The sequence below is a fragment of the Rhincodon typus genome, chromosome 13 (assembly GCF_021869965.1).
Source record: "Rhincodon typus isolate 14 chromosome 13, sRhiTyp1.1, whole genome shotgun sequence".
Taxonomy (NCBI): Eukaryota; Metazoa; Chordata; class Chondrichthyes; order Orectolobiformes; family Rhincodontidae; genus Rhincodon; species Rhincodon typus.
Window position 1 is genome coordinate 27,038,475 of NC_063344.1, and position 23,766 is coordinate 27,062,240.

A 23,766-nucleotide genomic window follows, 5' to 3' on the forward strand; every position below is an offset into this window, starting at 1 on the left:
TCAGGACTGAGATGGAGGGAGGGAACGTGGACCTGGATCCAGACTGGACCGAGAGGGAATTCCAGCAGCTGGTCAAAGCCATAGGAGGCAGGGAGAATATTTTCCTGATTGGGGAGGTGTGCGAGAGCAGGGACCTCATGTTTCAGTTCGTCAATAACTTGTTTCCAGGTTCAGGGAAACTTTGCAATAAACTGTCAGAGGCGGATAGCAGTCAGCACACGATGGAGCCGCAATGCAAGAAATCTGAGCCCGATAAGGAGCGAGAATTGGAGAGTTTATTAGAATCTTCCAGCAAGGTAACCCACATGGTTAATGGGAGTAAGGAGCAGAGGAGGATCAAAGCCCGGCTTATTCTCTTTCTCTTCCATCAAGATTTCATCTGTAATAAACAGAACGATCTCGTGATCCGAGAGCTCCTGAAGGATGTCCGGCAGAGGTCCAGCTCCTGGGAAGACTTACCCGCTCTCATTGGGGTAGTCCACGCTGACGCTGTTACCGGGGAGCTGAGTATTGCCGTTCGCCTGATCGACTACTACCTGCGGACAGTTTTTCATCGGCATCCCGGTGAATGTGTGCAGGCTCTTCCTTTCATAGCCAGCCAGCCAGACTCTATGTTACAGCTGAAAAAGACCACCTCTGTTGTTCTTCGAGCTGTTTCGAGCATCACTGCAGGTACCTAGTGAGACTCTCGCCTAATTCAGGGTATTGTCGTATACCACATTTCTGTGTGGAATTGTAATTTATCGTTGTTTTTGGTGGATTTTTACCCCTCCCCCGGGCCTTTACCTTCACTGAATGTAGTTAATAAGCCACAAATGCATTGTTGTACTAGGAATACCAGTCTGGGCCACTTGGCCGTTTTTTGTTCTATCATTTCATAAAGGACATAGCTTTTGTTCTCCTACCTACTAAAACTTGTCTGGCGCTAGTGATCCCAAACGTATTTTGCTGTCCTCTCGAAGGTTCATGTCCCTGGCACACAGATTTTAAGACACAAAGTTCACTGGATCTCGCTTGCAGGGTGACTGAACAGTGTGTTTACTAGAGTCCGGTTTAGCAAGGTCAGTTACCGTTAGTGAGACATCAGAGCAGCATTACTTCCACCCCCCACCCCAACACACACACACACACACACACATACAAGTTTACACGGGGGAGAAACTGTGTATCTCTAATAAAGTTGAAGAATTGCTCTTGAGCCAAAGCGGGTGCGTCAGAATAGGGAATTCAATGTCAAATCAGGTAGACAGGGCAAAAGAAAAAAATGAAAGATTGGATTGAAAAAGGGTCAAAAACTGTTTTAAAAATAAATATCTTAATAATTAATATCTAAAGAAACGAGATAGTGTTTGCTTGTTAAAGTTGAAACGGTACTTGGACTGAACTAACCTAGTTTTCTTTGTAACAGGTTTAGTCCATGCCAGCACTGTCACTACAGAAACTTCATACACTTCCTTGAATAGGAAGCCAGATACAAACCATTTTTGTGCAGCTCATAAAGGAGCAGGTTTTCTTGGCATTTATGAGTAAATTGGGCAGTAATCTCTGGATTTTTATATTTTACTGTTAGTGTGTTCAGTAGAAACTGCTTGTGTTATCTATGTGTAACCTTAACAGTATATAAGAATAGTTTTCTCATTGAACACAACACCATACTTACGATATTAAACAAAAATAAGAGTATCATACTATTGAATAAACAGACCATTAAAAGAACATTTTGAGTATATTTTTGTCATTAACAAGCCTGTATGCTACGAGTGGATTAGGATCTTGTCACTCAACTGGTATAAGAGTGTTTTTGTCCAGAAGAAGTTATAGTCCCTATGCCCATGCAAATTTAACATCTCACTCATTAAACAAAGTTAGGCTTGATGTCAGAATGGTAAGTTTTGGATACCAGCCCCCCAAAAAGGAGAGATCAATACAGGAACACTGAAGAAAGATAAAGGATATGTAGAGCCAGTAAGGTATTCAAAAACATTGAAAGGAAGAAGTCTAATAGACAGCAGTGAAAGATTAACAACAAAAATAAAGTTGCTGGAAAAGCTCAGCAGGTCTGGCAGCACCTGTGAAGGAAAAAACAGTTAATGTTTCAGGTCTGGTGACCCTTCCTCAGAACGAGATTCTGTGAAAGATTAACGCTTTGTTCTCCACTCTGCATTCCGCTGACCCGTTTTCTTGTAGAATATCTGTATCATTAGTCCTTCTGGTTCAACTCTCACTTCCTTTGCCCCACCAATTCTAGTTTGCCTTCAACTTTTTGGGCCCTAAGCTCTGGGGTCCTCACCCTAAACTCTTCAATTCAGCTCACTTTTTGTCTTATTCTGAAATTGTCTTTAAACCTAATTATTTGGGGAAACCTTGCTTGTCCTAAGTCATTCTGTTTGGCTTGGTGTCAGTTTTTCTTAATTATTTGTCTTCAAGATGTGCACATTGCTGACAAGGTTACTGCTACTCATTCCTAATTGTTTTTGAGATGAATCTATGTGGTAAGAAACTTCCACGTTGAACCACTGCAGCCCATCTGGTGTAGGGATACACAGTGCTGATAGGGAGTTTCAGCATTCAGGAAAGAATGGAAATATAGTTTCAAGTCGGGACTGTGTGTGACTTGGAGAGGAACTTGCAGGTGATTGTATTTCCGTGCCTGTGCAGCTCTTGCTTTTTTTTAGATGGCAGAGATCGTGGATATGGAAAAGCTGTCAGAGAATCCATCGCAAGTTACTACAGTGCATCTCCGATTGTACACGGTTTGACTATGCACTGTGATTGTACACCTTGAACTGGTGGCAAAGGGATTGAGTGTTTAAAGTGTTGAGTGGAGTGCTTATTAAAAATGATGATTCTTTGCTTCTTGAGGGTTGTGGGAGTCACAGTCTTCAGGCAAAATTTTATCACATTTACTTTATGGATGATAGGCAAGCCTTGCAAAGTAAAGCCACAGTAATATTTACTCAATTGGTCCAGTTAAGCCTCTGTTCAGTGGTAACCCTCAGGTTGTTGATAGTGGGCAATTCAATAGGAATGCTGTTGAATTTTAAGGGGAAATGGTTAGATTCTGTCTTTTTGGAAATGGCCATTGCCTGACACTTGTATGCCACAAATCCTACATGCCATTTTTCAGTCCAAGCCTCAATATTGTCTAGGTCTAGTTGCATGTGGATTCAGACTACTTCAGCATTCTAGGAGTTGCAAATGGAACTGAACACACTGTAGTCATCAGTGAACATCCTATCTCTGATGTTACGATGGAGGGAAGGTAATTGATGAAGTAGCTGAAGATGAGAAATTCCTACAGAGAATATCTTCAGCAACTTCCTTTCGTTGGTATGACTTCAAACCAGAATTTTCACTGTGATCCCCACCGACTTCAATTTTGCAAGGGCTCCTTGATACAACATACTGTCAAGTGCTATCTTGATGTCCGTGTCAGTCACTGGCACCTCACTTAGACAAATGCATCAGCTTTCTTTTGCACTGATGTGCCGTCATTGAGAATGGGATGTTTTAGGAACCTTTTCCTCCAATTAATTTAACCATCAACCATCGTTCATGACTGGATGAGGCAGGTCTGCAGAATTTTGTTGTGATCTATTAGTTGTGGAATCATTTAATTCTATCCACTGCATGCTTCCTCTCTTTGAAATGCATAGAGTCTTTAATTGGAGCTCCACCAGTTAGCATCTTATTTCTAGGAAAACCCATTGCTACCCCTGGCATGCTATCATACTGCACCAGTGTGGAATGAAGGCCAAGTGAGTTACTGACTATTGTTGGCAATTTTATTTAAAGTGGAAATTCGGTGCAATGGTGGCAGAAAAGCTTCAATTTGGGTTGACTGCAAAAAATAAATTCTCCAGAGTGAGAGGTAAGTGGGCGACGATAAAAGGCATGGATCAAAAGGCCAACCTACAGTGAGAGCAGGGATGGAGCGATGTTAAACTATGGTTTGTAACGTGTGTATAGAAAGAAGCCAACTGGTGAATAGTACTGGTAAATGTATCTAGTCTTTCAAGTGAAAGTTAGGTCCTCAGTCTGTGGTTGAAGTCTCCAGTGTTTTTCTTCTTTCTTAACTGTAACTGCTTGCATATACGATTGATACCGGTGATTTTTTTTTTCCAAAGTTTGTAAACAGTGAAAGATGAAGAGTAGGGAATCTCAAGGAATTAGCATGTAAATCAAATTAAATATGATAGCTACAGCAGGACAAATGATGTGTTATTGCTGCAACATGTGAAAGCTTTTCAATACCAATGTGATCCAGATCTAACCTATTTATAGCAAGTGCACGTTGCTCAAGAAACATTGAATCTGAGTTGAGCTGAAGTTTGAGCTGCAGACATTGCACCACATCAGGAAAGAAGGTTATCTGGACTCTTTGCTCCAGAGTGTGGTCGCACCCCTCAGATTAGGTAATGCAAAATTGGGCTGTGAACACGGATAGGAGGGTGTGACAGCTAATGAGGAAGGTATGAGGACCCAGACGGTTAAAAGGGAGGATCCTTGGGCCTGCAATTGTCTAACAGTTACAAGATTCTTGCAAGAGTGGTGGCTGTAGGGAGGAACAAATTAACCACAGCACCTTGGTGCTGGGAGACATTCAAGCTGAGGAAGGAAGGTAGAAATAGCTATGTAGTTGTGGTAGGCAATAGTATAATTGGGAGGATACTGTTCTCTGCAGCCGAGAGCAGAAATCCCAAAGATTGTATGGTTAAGGACATGTCTTCTGGACTGGAGAAGGACTTGGAGAGGGAGAGGGAGGGGAGGGATCCAGACTTGTACCAACATCATTGGTAGGATGAGAAATGAGGCTTTACTGAAAGAGTTAGAACAGTCAGGAGCTATAGTAAAAAGCTGAACCTCCAGGTAATAATCGCAGGCAAATGAAGTCATAGAGTTAAATACATGGCTCAAAGATTGTTGTGGAGGAATGAGTTTGAATTTGTGGGGCACTTGTACTATTACTGGAGTAGAAGGGAGCTTGTCTGGGATGGGTTTCACTTAATCTTTTCTTGGACCTGTGTCATAGCAAACAATACTTACTCTAGATGGCAAGAACTGCAGATGCTGGAGTCGGAGCTAAGACAGTGTGGAGTTGGAGGAACACAGCAGGCTGGACAGCATCAGAGGAAGTCTGGCCTGCTGCGTTCCTCCAACTCCACACTCCCTCTAATCAGGATGTCTGCTCAGCCATTCCAAGGTTCCATCCATGCGATTAGTGTTGGCATGTCAACTGCAGCATTGATTTCCAGTTTCAGAAGTCATTGCAGTGCACAGAACTTGTAGGTCCACACAGCTGGAAAGAAAATTGAAAGAGAAAATGCTAGTGAATCTAATAAATTAGGCTGTCGAGACAGCTTTAAACTATTTAGAGGGAGAGGGGCAATGTAGGCTTACAAAGCAAGAGAATATTGCAGCATTACAGGGCAGCTATTTGGATAACAATACCCAGAGTGGGATAGGAGGGGACAGAGGATACAAACATAGAAAAACAGTAGCAAATAGGATCAAAAGGGAAAAAAATGGTTTGTAGAAAAGGCAAGATTGATGGCTCTTTACTTAAATGCACCTTGTATTTGTAACAAAATAGATGAATTCACGGCACAAATTCAGATTAATAGATATGGTCATTACAGAGACACACATGCAGGAGATCAAAGCTAGGAACTAAATATTCAGGGGTGTGAGACCTTTTGAAAGGAAAGTCAAGAAGGAAACAATGGTATAATATTGTTGATATGAGATGGAATAAGTATGATAGCAAGAAATTATCTTGAATTGAAAGATGTAAAATCTGTATGGGTGGAGGTGAGAAATAAAACATTGGTAGGAGTAGCCTATAGACCCCAGTCGGACAAGAAGAAACACAGTTGCTGTGGAGAATCAGATAAAACTGCTTGTTTTAAATACCCAACAGGATCCTTTTCTTAAAGAGGTGCAACTTTAATTTAAAATCAAGGAAAATCAATAGATGGAGTTCTTGAGAATTTGGGGAAAGGGATTCGTCAGATTGAGCCTTGCTGATGATGATCATCTGAAAACCACTAAAAGGGTGGAATGATTGTTAAAAGATGCTGGAAATTTTGACCAGGTGTGGTGGGGAGAGGTGAACCTTTGGAGCATTGGAAACGATGAAATTAACCCTTTTAATGATACATATTTGCAAAAAAGCATCGTTGAGAGTGAACATTTTCGTAAGGAATATTTTAAGCTGTGCAGATAGTCAATATGAAATTTTTAAATGCCTTCAGAGAACTTTTTTTCACGAATGAGCTTCTTGCACTTATTGGCTTTGTTTATCATGTGCCAGTGCACTGAAAAGTCATTAGCAGTAGCTGATGTTCTTTTGATGGTTACAATCAGACTAAATCTTCAGCACTTGAGAACCTATTATGATAAATAAGCTAATCTAGCCAGCAATGTTACCAAATAAAAACCAAAAGAACTGTGCATGCTATAAGTCAGGAACAAAAACAGAAGTTGCTGAAAAATCTCGGCAGGTCTGGCAGCATAAAAATCAGAGTTAACATTTTGGGACCTGTTCTGAGGAACTGTCACCGGACCTGAAACGTTAACTCTGATTTTTTTCTTCACAGATGCTGCCAGACCTACTGAGTTTTTCCAGCAACTTCTGTTTTTGTTCCAGTAATGTTATCACCTGTCTCAAGGGAAAATGCAATTCATCTCTTTGGACATTTAGAAATAGCAGTATATCACGAAACAAGGGCTATTGGAAATTGTGGGATTAGGAAACACTGTTACAAATTCACACTGCGTACTAATAACCTTCTCATCTTTTGTTTGCTAAATGCAAACCCGAAGCAACAGGGTGTGCAAAGCCCAGAGAGTGATATTTTAAGGACATATTAACTGACTATGAATACATACAGTTTATTTTCTTGAAAGAAGGAATTATGCTGGAGTGTAATTGAGCAGTATATTATCTCTTGGAATAGCTATTAGATGATGTGGGGGAGTCACACATAGATTTGTTTGTTCCTGCAACATGCAGGACCACACCACAGACCGAACCTGAGTAGTACCATCAACCAGAGGTCAGAGCACGTTTAACAGAATGCAAAACTGAAGGTAGGAAACAGATGAAGCAAATACCACATGTTTTAAAAAAAAGTTAAATGCGTGCACTTATTGTTTTCCTTGATATAACAGCTGAGATTCAGAACCCACTGTTTGGAAATTGCAGTGACTTTTTTGCTTTGCTTTATCTCTTCCATATCAGAACTATGGCGCTGCACGTTGCAGGAAGAGGTGAACCATTAGGGTACAGATCTTCCAGTAGTCACTGAGACAAGTTGCTAAAGAACCATAATCAAGAATGATTACTGTACCACCATCGGTCCTCTGTAATTTCTCTGGAGCCTTAACTAGTGCAACTCTTTCTTTCTATTCTTTTCATTTGTTTTTCTCAGAGTGACTGACATGTAATTGGAAACTTACAGTTTTAAAAACAAGTCAGTGAAGAAAACTTGATTCAAATTAAAGCAAAGCTGTAGCAGCTTCTTTGATGCATGATATTCATTAAATGCAACACAGGGCCATGAAGGAATTAAATGTTTTAAATCTTGGTTCTTAAATTCTGGGTTGCAGAATTTGCGCCCTAGCGCTGTTCCTGTCAGTTCCAAACTCCTAATTATTCATTTGAGATGCAGAAAGGAGTGGACTTATGAATGGGTTCATTGGTCAATTGGTCATTTTAGATTGTACAGAAAATGAACGTCAAACCAAAATTCACAGAATAAACATTTAAATATCTAACTCTTCAAGACTTTACTTATTTGCTTACTCACCATTAATGATTAATGTGTGGTCAATAACGTGCTCTGTATACTTAATGGAATTGAGTAATTTGAAGGGACCAGCTGGAATTCCATTCAGATTGTCAGGACTTTACTTGTTTATTTATTGGAAATGCAACTAAACCATGAGAGAGATTTTGAAAATAGTTGAAAATTCTCTTTTATTTTTCTACTTATACATAGCATCACTCTCCTAAGTAAAAACTCAGCCTGCTCCTCTGTGCTAAGTTTTTAGGAAAGGGCAATACTGATGTTACTGAACTTCATTTAAATGATACCACCTCCGGAGTTATATTTCTAGTATGGTTCTGATCTAGTCATAGTGGGTTTTGAACATAAAGAATTGTTTAAGTTTAGGAAAGCAGAAAATTGGATGTTGGGAGATCTAAAACAAAACTGAAAATGCTACAACCACAGATGCTGCTGACCTGAATGTTTCCATTGTTTTCTGCTTGAGTGGACTAATAAAAAGGAGAATGAGATGCTACAACATATTAATTTTGACCACTTTTTAATTTCCATGATTTATGACTCTGAATTAAAATGCATAACAGAATTCCTGTTTTATTCCAACAGTCTTAATTTTGGAAGAGAATTAAAAGTCTTTATTACTTCTCCAAATATTAAATGTATGCTGTAATTGTCCTAGTTCAGAAATTGGTCCAAAATGGTTTATTAGGTTTTATTTTATTTTTCTTCTATAAAGAGTAATATATCATTTTTAAAGTGCCTTTGTATACGTTTTCTTCTCAGCTTTTATTAAATGTTTAAATTACAAATGTAAACTCAGTCCTTCCCTAGATTTTTCTTCTGGAGTTATCTACTTGAAGAAAGTAGGAAAACAAGTGTGTCCACAGGGCCTGATTACTTCAGGATTTCCTTGAGCAATTCCTGTGACTTGTATTTCTACATTTTTGTGTGTGTCATTTTGACTTTCTATTTAAGTTTCTGCATAAATGATTGATTGTTGCCATTGTACGTCAAATTCCACACTATGCTATAACTTCTTCCACTTTAAAATCATCTCAAGATAGCTGTGGAAATGATTAAATTCAGCTAAAAGATCCTGAAATCAGACTGTATTTTGAAGTTATATTGCTGACGAAATTGTCAATTTCTGCTGAAATTACACCTTTGAATCTGGCAACAACATTTAAAGTCAGCACAGAACACAGAAATCATTAATGATTTGGATCTGACTATGGGAGGCATGGTTAGTAAGTTTGCAGTTGACACCAAAATAGGTTGTATAGTGGACAATGATTAAGTTATCTAAAATTACAAAGGGAGCTTGATCAATTGGGTTAATGGGTCGAGGAGTGGCAGATGGTATTTAATTTAGATAAATGTAAGGTGTTGCGTTTTGGTAAGGCAAACCAGGGCAGGACATGTATATTTAATGGTAGGTCCCTGGAGAGTGTTGCCAAACGAGACCTAGGGGTACAAGTGCATAGTTCCTTGAAAGTGGAATCACAGGTAGACAGGATGTTGAAGAAAGGTAGTTGGCACACTTGCTTTTGTTGGTCAGAACATTGAGTATAGGAGTTGAAACATCATGTTGTGGCTGTATAGGACATTAGTGAGGGCACTTTTAGAATAACGCATACAATTCTGGATGTCCTTTGATAGCAAAGATGTTATTAAACTTGAGAGGGTGCAGAAAAGATTTACAAGGATGTTGCCGAGACTGGAGAATTTGAGTTATAGGGAGAAGCTGAATAGGCTGTGGCTTTTCTCCCTGGAGTGTCAGAGACCAAGGGGTGACCTTGCAGAATTTTCTAAAATTGAGGGTGCATGGATAGAGTGAATAGCCAAGGTCTTTTTCCTAGGGTGGGAGAGCCAAGAACTAGAGGGCATAGGTTTATGGTGAGAGGGGAAAGAATTAAAAAAGGACCTGAAGGGTAACTTGTTCATGCAGAAGGTGGTGCTTGTATAGAACGTGCTACCAGAGGAAGTGGTGGAGGTGGGTACAATTACAACATTTAAATGGCATTGGATGGATATATGAATAGGAAGGCTTTAGAGGGATATGGGCCAAATGCTGCCAACAGGACTAGGTTAGTTGGGATGTCTGGCTGGCGCAGACAGGTTGGACCGAAGCGTCTGTTTTTGTACTGTATGAATGTCTGACTCGAATTCATTCTCATGGTGTGGGCTTGCCTGACAAACCAGCATTTATTGCCCATCCCTTATTGTCTTTTTAGCTGATGGTGAGCCATTTGAACCACTGCAGTTCGTATGGATTATATTTCTTGTAGTGTTTTTGACACTGCTGAGAGGTTTGCTGGGCCAATTTAGTTGGACTATGCAAACAGACCTGACAACATTCTGGCAATGATACTGAAGACTTGTGCTGCAGAGTGGGGAGGCGATGGCTAGTGGTATTATCGCTGGACTGTTAATCCAGAAACCCAGATGATGTTCTGGGGACCTGGGTTTGAATCTCGCCACGGCAGATGGTGGAATTTGAATTCAATAAAATATCTGGAATTAAGAATCTAATGACGACCATGAATCCATTGTCCATTGTTGGAAAAAGGCATCTGGTTCACTAATGTCCTTTAGGGAAAGAAACTGCCATCCTTACCTGGTCTGGCCTACATGTGACTCCAGACCCACAGCAATGTGGTTGACTCCGAACTGCCCTCTGGGCAATTAGGGATGGGCAATAAATGCTGCCTTGCCAGCTACGTCCTCATTCTGTTAATTAATAAAAAATTTAGCCACACCCCTAGCAAGCTTTTTCAGAACAGCCACAACACTTAGCAATTTTCTTCATTGGTCAGGTAGATGCTTTAGCATGTTGTGTCTACGAAAAGCAGAACAACTCCACTTGGCCAATTTAAAATCCATTAATACACTATCGATCCTTAGTAAAGTGATAGAAAGTGTCACCGACAGTACAATGAAGTAGTACTTGCTCAGCAATAAACTGCTCACTGCTTTTTGGTTTGGGTTCCACCAGGACCACTCAGCTCCTGATCTCATTGCAGCCTTGGGTCAAACACAGACAAAAGAGCTAAATTCTAGAGGTGAAGTGAAAGTGACTGCTATTGACACCAAGACAGCATATGACCAAGTGTGGTATCAAGTAGCCTTAGCAAAGGCAGCGTTGATGAAATTCGGGAAAAGACTCCAGTCAGTGGAGTTCTACCAAGCACAAAGGAAGATGATTATAAGAAGATGTAGGAGGTTTTTTTTTTTAATTCACTCGTCGGATATGGGTGTTGCTTGCTTGGCCAACATTTATTGCCCATCCCTGGTGCCCTTGAGAAGATGGTGGCGAATTACCTTGAATCCCTGCATCTATGTGCTTTAGGTAGACCCACAATGCCAGTAGGGAGGAAATTCCAGGATTTTGACCAAGTAACACTGAAGGACCAGTGACATATTTCCAAGTCTGGATGGTGAGTGGCTTGAAGGGGAACTTCCAGGTACTGGTGTTCTCAATGTCTCTGCTGCCTTTGTTCTTCTAGGTGTCAATAATTGTGGGTTTGGAAGATGCTTTTTAAGGACTTTTCCTGAATTTCGTTAATTGCTTCAGTCCTGGGACTGAGGTGTAGGTGTTCCTGGGGCTAGTGTCCTAGACCAAACCATCTTGACCCACTTCATCAATGACTCTTTCCAACGTAGGTCAGACTCCTCATAACTCCTCACAAACTGAAGCTGTCTGTGTTCGCATGCAGCATGAGCTGGACAACATCCAGGCTTAGGCTGATAACCGGCAAAGAGTATTCACATAATATGTGCCCAGCAATAACCACTTGCAACAAGCATGAATCAAATATTGACATTCAGTGACATTACAATTACTAGATGACCTACAATCAACATGTTTGACATTACCATTGATCATGTACTAAACTGAGCCAGCAATAAATACTGTACCTAAAAGAGCATGTCAAAGGCAAATAAATCTCCCCATAATTCCACAAAACCTGCCCACCATCTGTCAGGCACAAGTCAGTGATGTGATGAAAAAATCTCCGTATGTCTGGATGCTTGCAATTCCAACACTGAAGAAGCTCAACACCATCTGAGACAAAGCATTGTGCCTGATTGGCACTCCATCCAATTCTTTCAACAATCCGTCCCTCCACCACTCATGCACAATGACAGCAAGTATGCTATCTACAAGATGCTGCAGCAGCTGAGCAAGCTCCTTCAGCAATGCCTTCCAAACCTGTAACTCCTAGAAAGACAAAGAGAGCAAATGCAAGGGAGCACCACCCACCTGCAAATTTCTCTCCAATACACACAGCATCCTGATTTTGTTGGGTCAGAATCCTAGAAATCCCTACAGTGTGGAGCGTCTGCACCGATCTTCCAAAGAGCATTCCACCCAGCCCCACCCCATCCCCGTAACCCTGCGTGGGGTTTTTACCATTGCTAACCCATCTAACCTGTTCATCCCTGGTCTCTACAGGGCAGTTTTTAGCACGGCCAATCCCCGTAACCTGCATATCTTTGGGCTGTGGGAGGAAACTGGAGCACCTGGAGAAAACAGAACACAGACATGGGAAGAACATGCAAACTCCACACAGACAGTCGTACAAGGCTGGAAAGAAACTCACAGTGCTAACTACCGTGCCACCATGCTGGCACTCTCTATCCTGGAACTCTTTCTAACAGCACTTTGACTGTACCTCTAGACTGCAATGATTCAAGAAGGCAGCTCCCCACCACTTTCTCAGGGACAACTGGGGGTGGATTGTTATTGTTGGCCTTGCTAGTGACAGCCATACCATGTGAATGAATTTTTAAAGATGACAGCTATGTTGCTGTCGATCTGAAGTCACACATAAGCCAAACGGGTAAGGTCGTAGATTTTCTTCTTTTAAAAGGAATTAATACACTGGATGGGTTTTCATTTGCAATATGATCATGGCCACTATTACCTCTAATAGCTTTATATCATTTATTTATTTAATTTATTAACTATAAATTCTCCAACCTTCACAGCAGCATTGACTTTACAGCTCTGGATTATTAATGTAGTTCTTTGGATTACTGATCCATTAGCATAGCAATCTACATTATTGGGTTATTCCTGTGATGACTGAAGCACAAGAAGTGGTGTAAAATTCTGTAAATTTTATTTTTTTGAAAACTGATAATATTTTAAACTGTATGAACCAATCTTGTAACAATGCCTATGAATGACATCTCACAATCCTAATTGTCCCAGTATTTTTTTTTTGTAGACATGGAATAAAGCATACACTTTAAAATATAGACAGGATTCAAAGATAATTTTTAAAGTTTCCCTTTGTCATTTTCAGCTGTTTCTTTATGCACACAGCACATGTTTATTTTGGAGCTTGAAATGGTAAGAACTAAATGGCAGGTGAAAACTTTAGTTAATTATGGTTCTAACTGAATCAGATGCAAAAAATATATATCATTACTTTTTAAAAATTATTTTAAAGTCATTGAATGATGACATAAGAGGGAGTATTCTGCAAGGCTACAATAACACCATGTCAGATTTGAGCTGTTTGCTGTTTGTCAACATGCAAAACGGGGTATGGCACAAGTCAGTGAGGATGTTTGCTGTAATGCTGACTATAAGCAAATTGCTTTCAAATATTCCCTCTAAAATGTTCTGAAATATTCAGCAGAATCAGCAAAATAACTTTTTCTCATTTTTCAATTGATAAGAGAGCAAGTAAAAACATCACAGTGATTTCTAAAGCAGCATGGATAGAAAGTTGATAGAAAATGAAGAATTGAGGCAATAGGTGAAACCAAGGCTTTCACGGGCCCTTTTCATGTATATTTTTAGATAGTTTGCACACCTCTATAACTGTAAATTAGCTTACTTCACAATTTAAAATGAGGTCAGAAATTGCTGAAAAGTCCCAGCAGATCTGGCAGCATCTGTGAAAAGAAAGCAGAGTTAATGTTTCAGGTCCAGTGACCCTTCTTCAGAAGCTGAGTTTTTCCAGCAATTCTGAAGAAGGGTCACTGGACCTGAAACATTAACTCTGCCTTCTCTCCACATATGCTGCCAACCGTGTTGAGATTTTCCAGCAATTTCTGATTTTGTTAGTAATTTCCAGCATCTGCAGTTCTTTTGTGCACATGGTTGACTTTTTTTAAAAAAAAACCAAAGTGTGAAGAAGGTTCCATTTCATTGGAATTTCAGGCTCCAAAAGTGAGTCTTAAACTAAATGTCCTTTTTTCATTTATTTCTCTTACATTATGTAGCCAGTTAAAATCTCACATGTGAAAAACTTAACCACCTATTATCTCAATTTCCAAAGACCTTTATTACCCAAAACTTTTTATTTGGATTTGCCCAATCAATTTTCATCCTTTCATATCTCTTTTGCAACCACATAAAGATGCAAATAATATCCTTTGTGAGACTGGCTGAAGTCTATTATGCATCTCTGTGCTCTTTCTAGCCTTTTTAGATAAACGATGATACCAATACAGTGCTTCTGTTGTCCAGCTTACTGGAACAGTCCTCATTTGGTTTCACTCTTGCTTATCTGATGACACCCATTACATCATGGCAGTGGCTCCCTTCAGCCCAGATGTCATTGATCAATTCTGATCTACTTTTTCCAACATTTAAATGCTTGCTTTCTCATTACATCATCCACAGATCTAGATGAAAGGAAAATTACACAGTATAGGCAGTAGGAGGGACTGAAAGGGGAAAAAAGTAGTCTAGGTTTGCTGGTAATAACAAAGATACTGCAGTTAGGAAATGTAAACTTGTAATGATACGGCTGGATAATATAATGATATGTCTTAGTTTGAATATATGTGGATAATATAATCACGTGTATTAGTTTGAACTTGTTTGGATAATGTCTGCTAACTAATGTGAACTATGCGAACAGCTTGGGTAGAGATGGGTGAGTAAAGTATAACCTTTTGTTGGAAGTTACTTGTAGGGATAGTTGTTTGCAAATTTATCTAAAAAATAGAATAAAATCTTTTGTTCTTGCAATAAAGATTTGAGCTGTATGGCATTTTTGAATATGTATGTCTCCCATGCAAGCATGAATAAATCTTTAAACAAAGACCAGATGAAACTCTGGTTCCTAAGAGGAAATAAAGGATTAAACTTGCCCTTCAGGGAGTTTACCGGTACATATATATTGATGCTCGTTCTCCATCACTCTTTTTTTGACTCCTACAATGCCTCTAAGCTACTTCTCTAATTTCCAATTTTGGAATCATCATTTCCTCCAACTAAACGTTGGGGGAAAGAAAACACATTATCTTTTGGTTTCTGGTACAATTCCACATTCCAGCTCACTTCCTTGCTGCTATTATATTGAACAAAATTGTTCCCAAAATTGATTTCATTGTTTGAATCTAAAATGAATTTCTGGCTCCATATCTTTCCCATTACACAAGCTGCCTACTTCCACCACTGGAACATCACATCATCTAACATGTAACCATTTGCTGCTGAAACCTTCATTCATTTATCACATCTACACTCAGTTATTTTGATCTTACACACCCCGTAATTTCAGTTCCCTCTTTATACCTAAAAGCTTAAATTTTGTAGATTTTAATGGAGTCTACCAAAAATATAAATATGCAGATTTTAAGTACTTGTGAAAATTCTGTATTTGTATATTTCCAATATTGTTTAAGTTTAATGTTTAATTCTGTCTATTTAATTCTACTTTCATCATTGTTCTCCTTAGTAAGTAATAAAATGGTAGGGATGTATACCACTGCTTATTATGATTCTGCCAGGGAAGCGGGAATGTTTTTATTTCCTCGAACGTTACGTCAACAGGACAGTAAATTACTTTGTCTTTGGTGAAACTGGAAACTAAGGAGCTTTTATTTTGCTTGCAGATATGAGGAAGAGACAAGGCATATGTTTTCCCAGAATTCACTGTTTCTTCAGGAATACCAGAAGGCGTATAGAGGACAGACAAGTTAATAACATTCGGAATTGTATAGAACAAGAAGGTACGTGGAAAATGACACTGCCTCTTTTTTTTTAAAATGTGTACAAAATTTTAAACATACTCATTTGCTTGTGTTTGGTAGTCTGGTACTTCTAAACCAAATGGAATATTCAAACATCCTTCATAGAATTGTACAGTATGAAAGGAAAGCATTTAACCCATTTGAGTTTGTAAATCTTTCAAAGAACAATCCAATTCATGTTCAATTCTCCCATCTTTCTCCATGTTCCTGAAATTACTTTTCTCCTTCAAAGTATTTGTCCAATTCATTTAAGACTACTACCGAATCTGTATACAGGAAGAACAACGTTTGTATAATACTTAACATTGTAAAAGTTTCAAGCTGCTTCACCTTAACATCAAGTCACCTAAAGAGATATTCAGGCAGATGATCAAAAGCTTGTCAAAGCAATGGGCTTTGAGGATCAGATTAAATGAGGAAACTGTAGTTGAGATGTTTAGGAAGGAATTCCAGGACTTCGGGCCTTGGAAGCTAAAGGTATGTCCAAATTCTTTTGGGTTCAACTCCCATCATGGTATCTATGTCCTTAGACCATAAATGTCTGACTCAGGATTACTACTCAAGTGACGTTACCACTACACTAACGCCCCCTAAAGGCTTGTCTACCAGTGGTGATTAAAGTCAGAATAGATCAATTAAAATGAGTATGCTCAAGAGGCCAGAATTAGATGAGCATAAGCATGTAGGTGGGTTGTGGACCTGCAGCAAATTGCCCACCCTTATTTGGCAAAGCCATGGAGTGATTTGAAAATGAGGTTGAGAATCTCAAAATTGAGGTGGTGCATTACCAGAAGTCAGTATAGATCAATAAGCACAGGGCGATGGTTGAACAGAACATTGCTGCAAGTGGAGATGAAATTAGAGTTTTGGATGACCTTAAATTTATGACGGGGAGAATTAGAGAAATTAGCCATGAGTAAGTTGGAATAGGTAAATCTAAACTTGAGGGTGGTACAAATGATGGTTTTACTAACAGGTTGATGTAGGTAAAGAGTTAGGCAATGTTAGAGAGGTGGGAATAAAATTCTTGATGGGCTTGCGTCCATATCTGCATGCCATCTTAGGGTCAAATATTACACCAAGGTTGCGAACTATCAGCTTCAGTGTCAGACAGTTGTCAGGAAGAGGAATGGATTTTGCAGACAATGGAAAGATATTGTTGGAATTGATGAAATTTCTTTTCATCCAGTAATGGATATCTGATGAGTACTCTTATCCTTCACTGACAGTGGAGAAACTCGAAGAGGAAGTGGTGATGTAAAAGCTGGATATTGTCAGCCTGCATGTGAAAACTGATCTGATTGCACTGAGATGCTGTATGAAAATAAGAAAAATAGAAGGGGGTGAAGGATGGATCCTCGGGGAGCATCAGGGACGATGTTGTGGAAGTGGGAACAGAAGACTGACAGACTATGACTTCATCCGGATTGATAAAAACAGGACCAGATGAATACAATCAGTGTTTGAGAATAATGATGTGCTGAACTGTATGAAAAGCTGAAGAGTGAGGAGATATAGGTTATCATTGTCACAGTCACACAGCATGTCATTTGTGACTTTGCTGAAAGCTGTTTTGATACTGTAACTGGGTCAGAAATCTGTTTGAAGGGATTAAAAACCTGGAATTCTGGGAAAGATAGACATCAGGTGGAATTTGAATTCCATGAACATCTGGAATTAAGAATCTAATGATGACCATGACTCCATTGCCAATTGTCAGGAAAAACCCATCTGGTTCACTAATGTCCTTTAGAGAAGGAAACTGCCATCCTTACCAAGTCTGGCCTACATGTGACTCCAGACCCACTGCATTGTGGTTGACACTTAAGTGCCCTCTGGGCAGTTAGGGATGGGCAGTTGCCTGGCCAGCAACGCTTTTATCCTATGAATGAATAAAGAAATCTATCCGGCCCTGGCGACTTGTCCACTTTCAAGGATTCCAACTCCTCTAATGCTTACTCTTTCATGATTATTTTGCCCAATTATTTTGATGGGTTGCTTTGGAATTGGGTGAAAACAGTTTCAAGGTAAAGTTGCAAGGGGTAAGTGGTAATTAAAATTTAATTTTAGGGCTAATCTCCAAGCTACATTAATAATTTAATCTAGTAACTAAAAGATGCTCTGTTTGATTGATTGGGTGTAGTTTTATTTTAATCTAACCTACTTTTCTGATAAACCTGTTCAGAGATGTTATTGTAGACCTCTGGAGCAGGTGGGACTTGAACGTGGGCCTCTTGGTCCGGGGTAGAGACTCTACCACCACACCAGAGACCCCTGGGTATAGTTTTAGTCACAGGAGCTGAAACAGGAGTCGGCTGAGTCACTCTCAGGTGAAGCTGGTTAACTGAACAACTGTTTGATCCATTTCAGAAGCATTGTTTTTGGGGGCCTAAAAAGGAGGGAACCTCAGTGCAGCTTGACTAAACAAGTGCTTTGGAGTTGGGTGAAAATGGAGTTAGGTGAGACAGGGAGGTTGGAAGACTGAGTGTGCTTCTCAGTCTTAGTCTGAGCAGTTCAGAAAGTGACACAGTCCCAACAGTAACAGCCAATTGGTAAGTGATACCTGCAATATTTTCTGGCAGTCTTTAAAGCATATTACATTAGTTTAAATAAAGGTAGGGACTTTCGATTATAGTAGTGTTTGAAATGAAGGACGGTCCCTATCTTGATTAAATTCTCTTAAAGGGAGTAACTAAGTTAATCAAGAGAGATCACGATAGGAGACCTCCGTCCCGTGGTGTGCTTCTCCTGCTCAGTGTGGGAAATAAGGGGCGCTCTGGTGTCACTGACAACTACATCTGCAAGAAACGTGTCCAGCTGCAGTTACTAGCTGATCACTTTTCAGAGCTGCAGCTGCAAGTGAACTCATTGTGGAGCATCTACAATGTTGGGGATGTTGTGTACAGCATATTTAGCAAGGTGGTCACAGCACAGGTGGGGATTCCACAAGTAGAAAGGACATGGATGATGATCGAAGTAAAAGGCTCAAAGGAAGTGCAAGAGTCCCCTGTGGTCATCCCCTCTCAAACAGATATAGCGCTTTAGATAGTGTTGCGGGGGTGGGATGATCTCTCAGACAAAAGCAGCATCAGCCAAGTTAATGACAGCACGAGTGGCTCTGCTGCACAGAAAGGGAGGAAAATGAGCAGCAGGGCTATAGTGATAGGGGATCATCAGTACGGGGTACAGACAGATGCTTCAATGGCCACAAGTGTGAATCCAGGAGGGTATGTTGCCTCCCTGGTGCCAGGGTCAAGGATGTTACGGAGCAGCTCCAAGACATTCTGGTGTGGGAGGGTAAACAGTCAGTGGTATGCATAGGTACCAATGACCTAGGTAAACAAAGAGATGAGGACCTGAAAATTGAATTTAGGAAGTTAGGAGATAAATTAAAATGCAGGACCTCACATGTTGTAATTCAGGATTACTCCCAGTACCACGTGCTAGCAAAAGCAGGAATAAGAGGATAGATCAAATTAATGCATAGCTGGAGAAATGGTGTACCAGGGAGGGGTTTAGATTCTTGAGGCATTGGGACTGTTTCTGGGGCGCGTGGGACCTGTTCAAGTCTGACAGTTGCACCTGGGCAGAAATGGGATAAGTATCCTCACCGGCTTTTGCTAGTTACGTTGGTGAAGTTTTAAACTAGTATGGCAGGGGGTTGAGAACCAAAGTGCAGACTTAGATGGGTCGGATTCAGATCAGGAAATGGGAGGTATAACGTTCAACAAGTCCGAAAGAAATAAGGATTAAAAAGCATGCAGCAAAGAAAATTGACAGTTTGAGCAGTTAATACTTCTTGCATTAAAATGTAACAAGCAAGACATGAATTAAGGGCACAGATAGACACATGGCAGCATGATATTGTTGCTATAACAGAAACCTGGCTAAAGGAGGGGCAGAATTGGCAGCTCAATATACCTGGATTTAAAATTTTCAGGCAGAATAGAGTGGGTGACAAAGGAAAGGGGTTAGCAGTATAGGTTAAAAATCAATTACAGTTGTGAGAAGTGATGATATACTAAATGGGGTAACAAATGAGGTTTTTTGGATTGAATTTAGGAATTTAAAAAATAGGCAGTCACATTACTAGGAGTATACTACAGACTGCCAAATAGTGGGAGGGAGATAGAACATGTACTTAGACAAATTTCTGCCTGTAAGAATAAGAGGGCAATAATAGTAGGAGATTTTAACTATCCCAATATCAACTGGGTTTGAAACAATATAAGCAGCATTGAGGGTGAAAAATTCATGTACTGGATCCAGGAAAAAAAATTAAAACAATATCTTACAAGGTAAATGACAGGAGATGCAATTCTGGATTTAGTTTTGGGAAAAGAAGGTGGGCAAGTCGGTAAATTGACAGTGGATGACCATATCAGGGATGTAGTGATGACAATTCAGTTAAATTTTAGTATCAGTATGGAAAAGGACAGGAAGAAATCAGAAGTAAAAGCATTTAGTGGGAGAGGGCAAATTTTATAAAAAACTGAGAAGTGATTTGGCTGAGTTGGACTCAGTAGGACTGCTAAAGGATAATCCACTGGTAAACCAGAGGGAGGCACTAAACAGCGAGATCCTTGGGGCACAAAGCAAACATGTCCCCTCCAAAAATAAGAATGTTACTGCCAAATCTAGACCTCAGGGTTGTCTAGAAAAATATAGGAGAAGCTTAAACAGAAAAAGAAAGTTTATGATAATCATGAAAAATTCAACTCTGCAGATGGCCTAGAGAAGTATAGAAAGTATAGGAATCAAGTTTAAAAATAGAAATAAGGAAATCAAAGAGGACACAAAAAAAATTAGCAAGCAAGATAAAGGAAAATGCAAAGATCTTTTACCAGTATATAAAGAGCAAAAGGATAGTTAAGGAAAAAATGGGATCTATCAAAGACGAAGAAGGGAACTTGTGTGAAGATGCAGAGGACATGAGAAGAATATTAAATGCACTTTTTTTTTGTCTCTGTATTTTGTCTCTAGGAAAGGGATTATCTAGATGTAGTAATCCAAAAAGAGCAGTGTGAACTTTTGTCCAAAAGTTTGGCAAAATTTCACATATAATGCATCACGTGTTTTGTTCAGAATAACTTTGGAATTTGAGGAAGACTGCATTCAAATCAAATTCAGAATGATGGGTTAAATGTTCTGACTTTCTGATTGCTGTAAACTCCTCTGTAGAGAGGGTTGGGTTATTTTCATCCAATTTCTGATGAGTATGTGCTCCTAGCATACAAGTTATTATCTGACAGAGTGCCAACAGAATGACTGACTGGTATTAACTAATCCAGCTGGTCCTCTGTGTCATTACTGAAGCAAACTAAAGTAGAATAGAAAGAGTTTTACTTTTCTGCATCATTTTGTATTGTAACTAAAGTATTTGTTTGCTGCCAAACTAAATGAAACTATTTCATTCTGAGCTATACTGACCTTCATATTGACAAATTCAACTCATTGAAAATATAACTTTTGTTTCTGGCTTTAAAGCAAATAATAATTGTGAGATTATGCTTTTGATGTTTGTATTGTACTTTTTAGGAACATCCAAGAAGTCTGCTTCACAACAATTGACAGTGGGTCCATCCACCGTTAGTGGCAGTAAAAAAGACTTGCAGATTGACTCTAGCAGAAATAATGGACTGAATATGGAAACAGAAGTTTAAATGATTTTTATAAACTGTGATTTTCTATGTTAACATGTTTATTAAGGAGAACCATGACCTGCTGAGAAAAACAAATTAAATGATTTTCCAGATATGACATTTAGTGATTTTTTTTCAGCACATTGATTGTGGAGAATTGTTAGTCTAGTTTATCCAAACAAATACTTAATTCAGACTAATCTAAAATATTGTTTAGTAGCTCTCACAGTTGATTTAATCTATGATCAAAAGGTGTGTGCATTTTGGTTTTAGGTTTGTCTTTCACTTAAATGAATTTACCAGCTGTAAATATTGGAAGAAATGCTGGTTATGATGAGGAGAGAAATCTTCATGGAAGACCTCTGCCAGAAGAAGAGAAATATGCAAAATCGATAAGGCTTGTCTGAAAATATTTAAAATCTCTTTTTTAACTGTGCTTGTTTTTTTAAACCTAATATACCTGAATGAACGTCTATCCAGTAAGCTGGTAGTTTCATATCAATGAAACTCATAATTGTAACATTTTAAATATTTTAAAAGACTTTATCCATATAATGCCTATCAGCAAGCTTTTCCTACAATCTGCTGCTGAAGTTTTTGAGTTTATTCCATATGTTCTGATTTGTTTGCTCATCAAAGAAATGGAACATTGTCTTATATAACTTCAGAGGACTATTTTAGGAGCACATGATTGCTTATTTTCAAGATGACAAATCTGATCAAACTTGTAATTTCAGAGGAAACACTGCTCAGATTTTCTGTCCCCCACAGCATTAGCCTAAATCTCTAGATTTCTAGTCCAGTGACATTACAACTACACCACTGTTTCCCCAAAAGTCATATTCATGTACTTGTAGCTAAGACTTCCATGTCTTCCTCTGACTCTTTTCTATGGCAAAGTGAAACATATCAGCTTTGTATCTAGGTATGCCAATTAGAATGATCAACTTAGAATTGATTTTTTTTATACAACGGTGTACGACAACACTTTTCTAGGATTTCAGGAGTTTCAGGGTCTATTCGTGGTTTAGTCAGAGGCTGTTGCCATTGGCTTTATGTATGAATATCTTGCACATTCTTTTCAAGCTTTCCTTTAATCCACCAATCAAACCATTGAGCCTTACTGTAAGACAGTCGACAGAACTGATCACATTGAACCTAAACTTAGTTATAAAACAGTTTATGAACGTAATTTTATAAACTAATTGATTGGAAATTATTAATTGAAAGAATCCACCTACAAATAAACTTGCTGTTTTCAATCCATCTATATTCCATTGACAGTATTCATTGACATTGACATTGACAGTTTTATATTGAATTTCTAGATAGCATGGTGCCATCATTTGCTTAACCCACAGACACCATAAAAATATTAATGTTTTTGTATTGTTTATATATGGAACGAAAGACCAGTGATTTAGATATGATTGTTATAAACTGTGTTCTTGAAAATCAAATCTTTATTTTCTCAATGGTGCTGAAGAAATTTAAGAAGGAAGAGCCTCAGGACTGAAGACGTTGTATTGTGAAGATACACACATGGATTATTAAATAAGATGGATGGAATGCAAGCGTAAAGTTGTTAGGGTTGAAACACAGACTTTTCATCACAACAGTGGATAATATAAAACAAGACTATTGCACTATGAGATGTGTTATATTGCTATATAGCACACAGCAAAGGATTTTGCACAACGGAGCAATGGCGCTAGGAAAGCAGTGATGATGTCAAAGTCATGAAATCCTCAGCTATGTTTCAACAACTGGATGGTCGTAATACATCAATCATAGATGCAGACAATAAAAAAGGTATCAAATAGTTTACAATATTTGACACAAGTTTCTCTTTGCTGACATAACTCCGTATGTCACTCTCAATTTCTCGCAAGGTGTTCTCTGTAAGAATTGTTTCAGACATGAGGCTTGCTTTCTGTATGGAATACTAAATGTATGTTTTGAAGAATAAATGAAATTGATTCTTAAATATACTACGGTCCTAATCTTTATGAATTTGTTAAAAGGATGAAAATGAATTATCCAGCAGTTAACATCTGACCAAAGCAATGACGTTCACACAAACACAGAATGCTGGAGAAACTTGGCAACTCTGGCAGCATCTGTGGAGAGAGAAACCGAATGTTAACATTTCACGTTCAGTATGATTGTTCATCAGAAATTCAAAACGTGATGAACTGTCATACTCGAGCTGAGATGTTGATTCTGTTTCTCCACATATGCTGCCAGACCTGTTGAGTTTCTCCAGCATTCTGTGTGTTTGTTTTAAGATTGCCAGTGTTTGCAGTATTTTGCTTTTATTCAAAGAAGTTGGC

At 39.0% G+C, this 23,766-nt stretch overlaps 1 protein-coding gene across 1 annotated transcript; it reads left to right on the forward strand.

The window, feature by feature from the left end:
* Positions 1–23,420, forward strand: LOC109938890. The gene is made up of 3 exons (XM_020537190.2): positions 1–672; positions 15,654–15,770; positions 21,330–23,420. Exons 1-3 carry the CDS (start codon positions 12–14, stop codon positions 21,452–21,454), a joined length of 903 nt encoding a protein of 300 aa, XP_020392779.2. The 5' UTR covers positions 1–11; the 3' UTR covers positions 21,455–23,420.
* Positions 23,421–23,766: the final 346 nt, after the last annotated feature.

Bases quoted from the DNA above. Each gene is read 5' to 3' on its own strand.
- LOC109938890 (XM_020537190.2), top strand. From the start codon at position 12: ATGGAGGGAGGGAACGTGGACCTGGATCCAGACTGGACCGAGAGGGAA. The intron at 673-15,653 runs GTACCTAGTGAG...TTTTGCTTGCAG, and splicing joins TGTTTCGAGCATCACTGCAG to ATATGAGGAAGAGACAAGGC. The intron at 15,771-21,329 runs GTACGTGGAAAA...TGTACTTTTTAG, and splicing joins GAATTGTATAGAACAAGAAG to GAACATCCAAGAAGTCTGCT.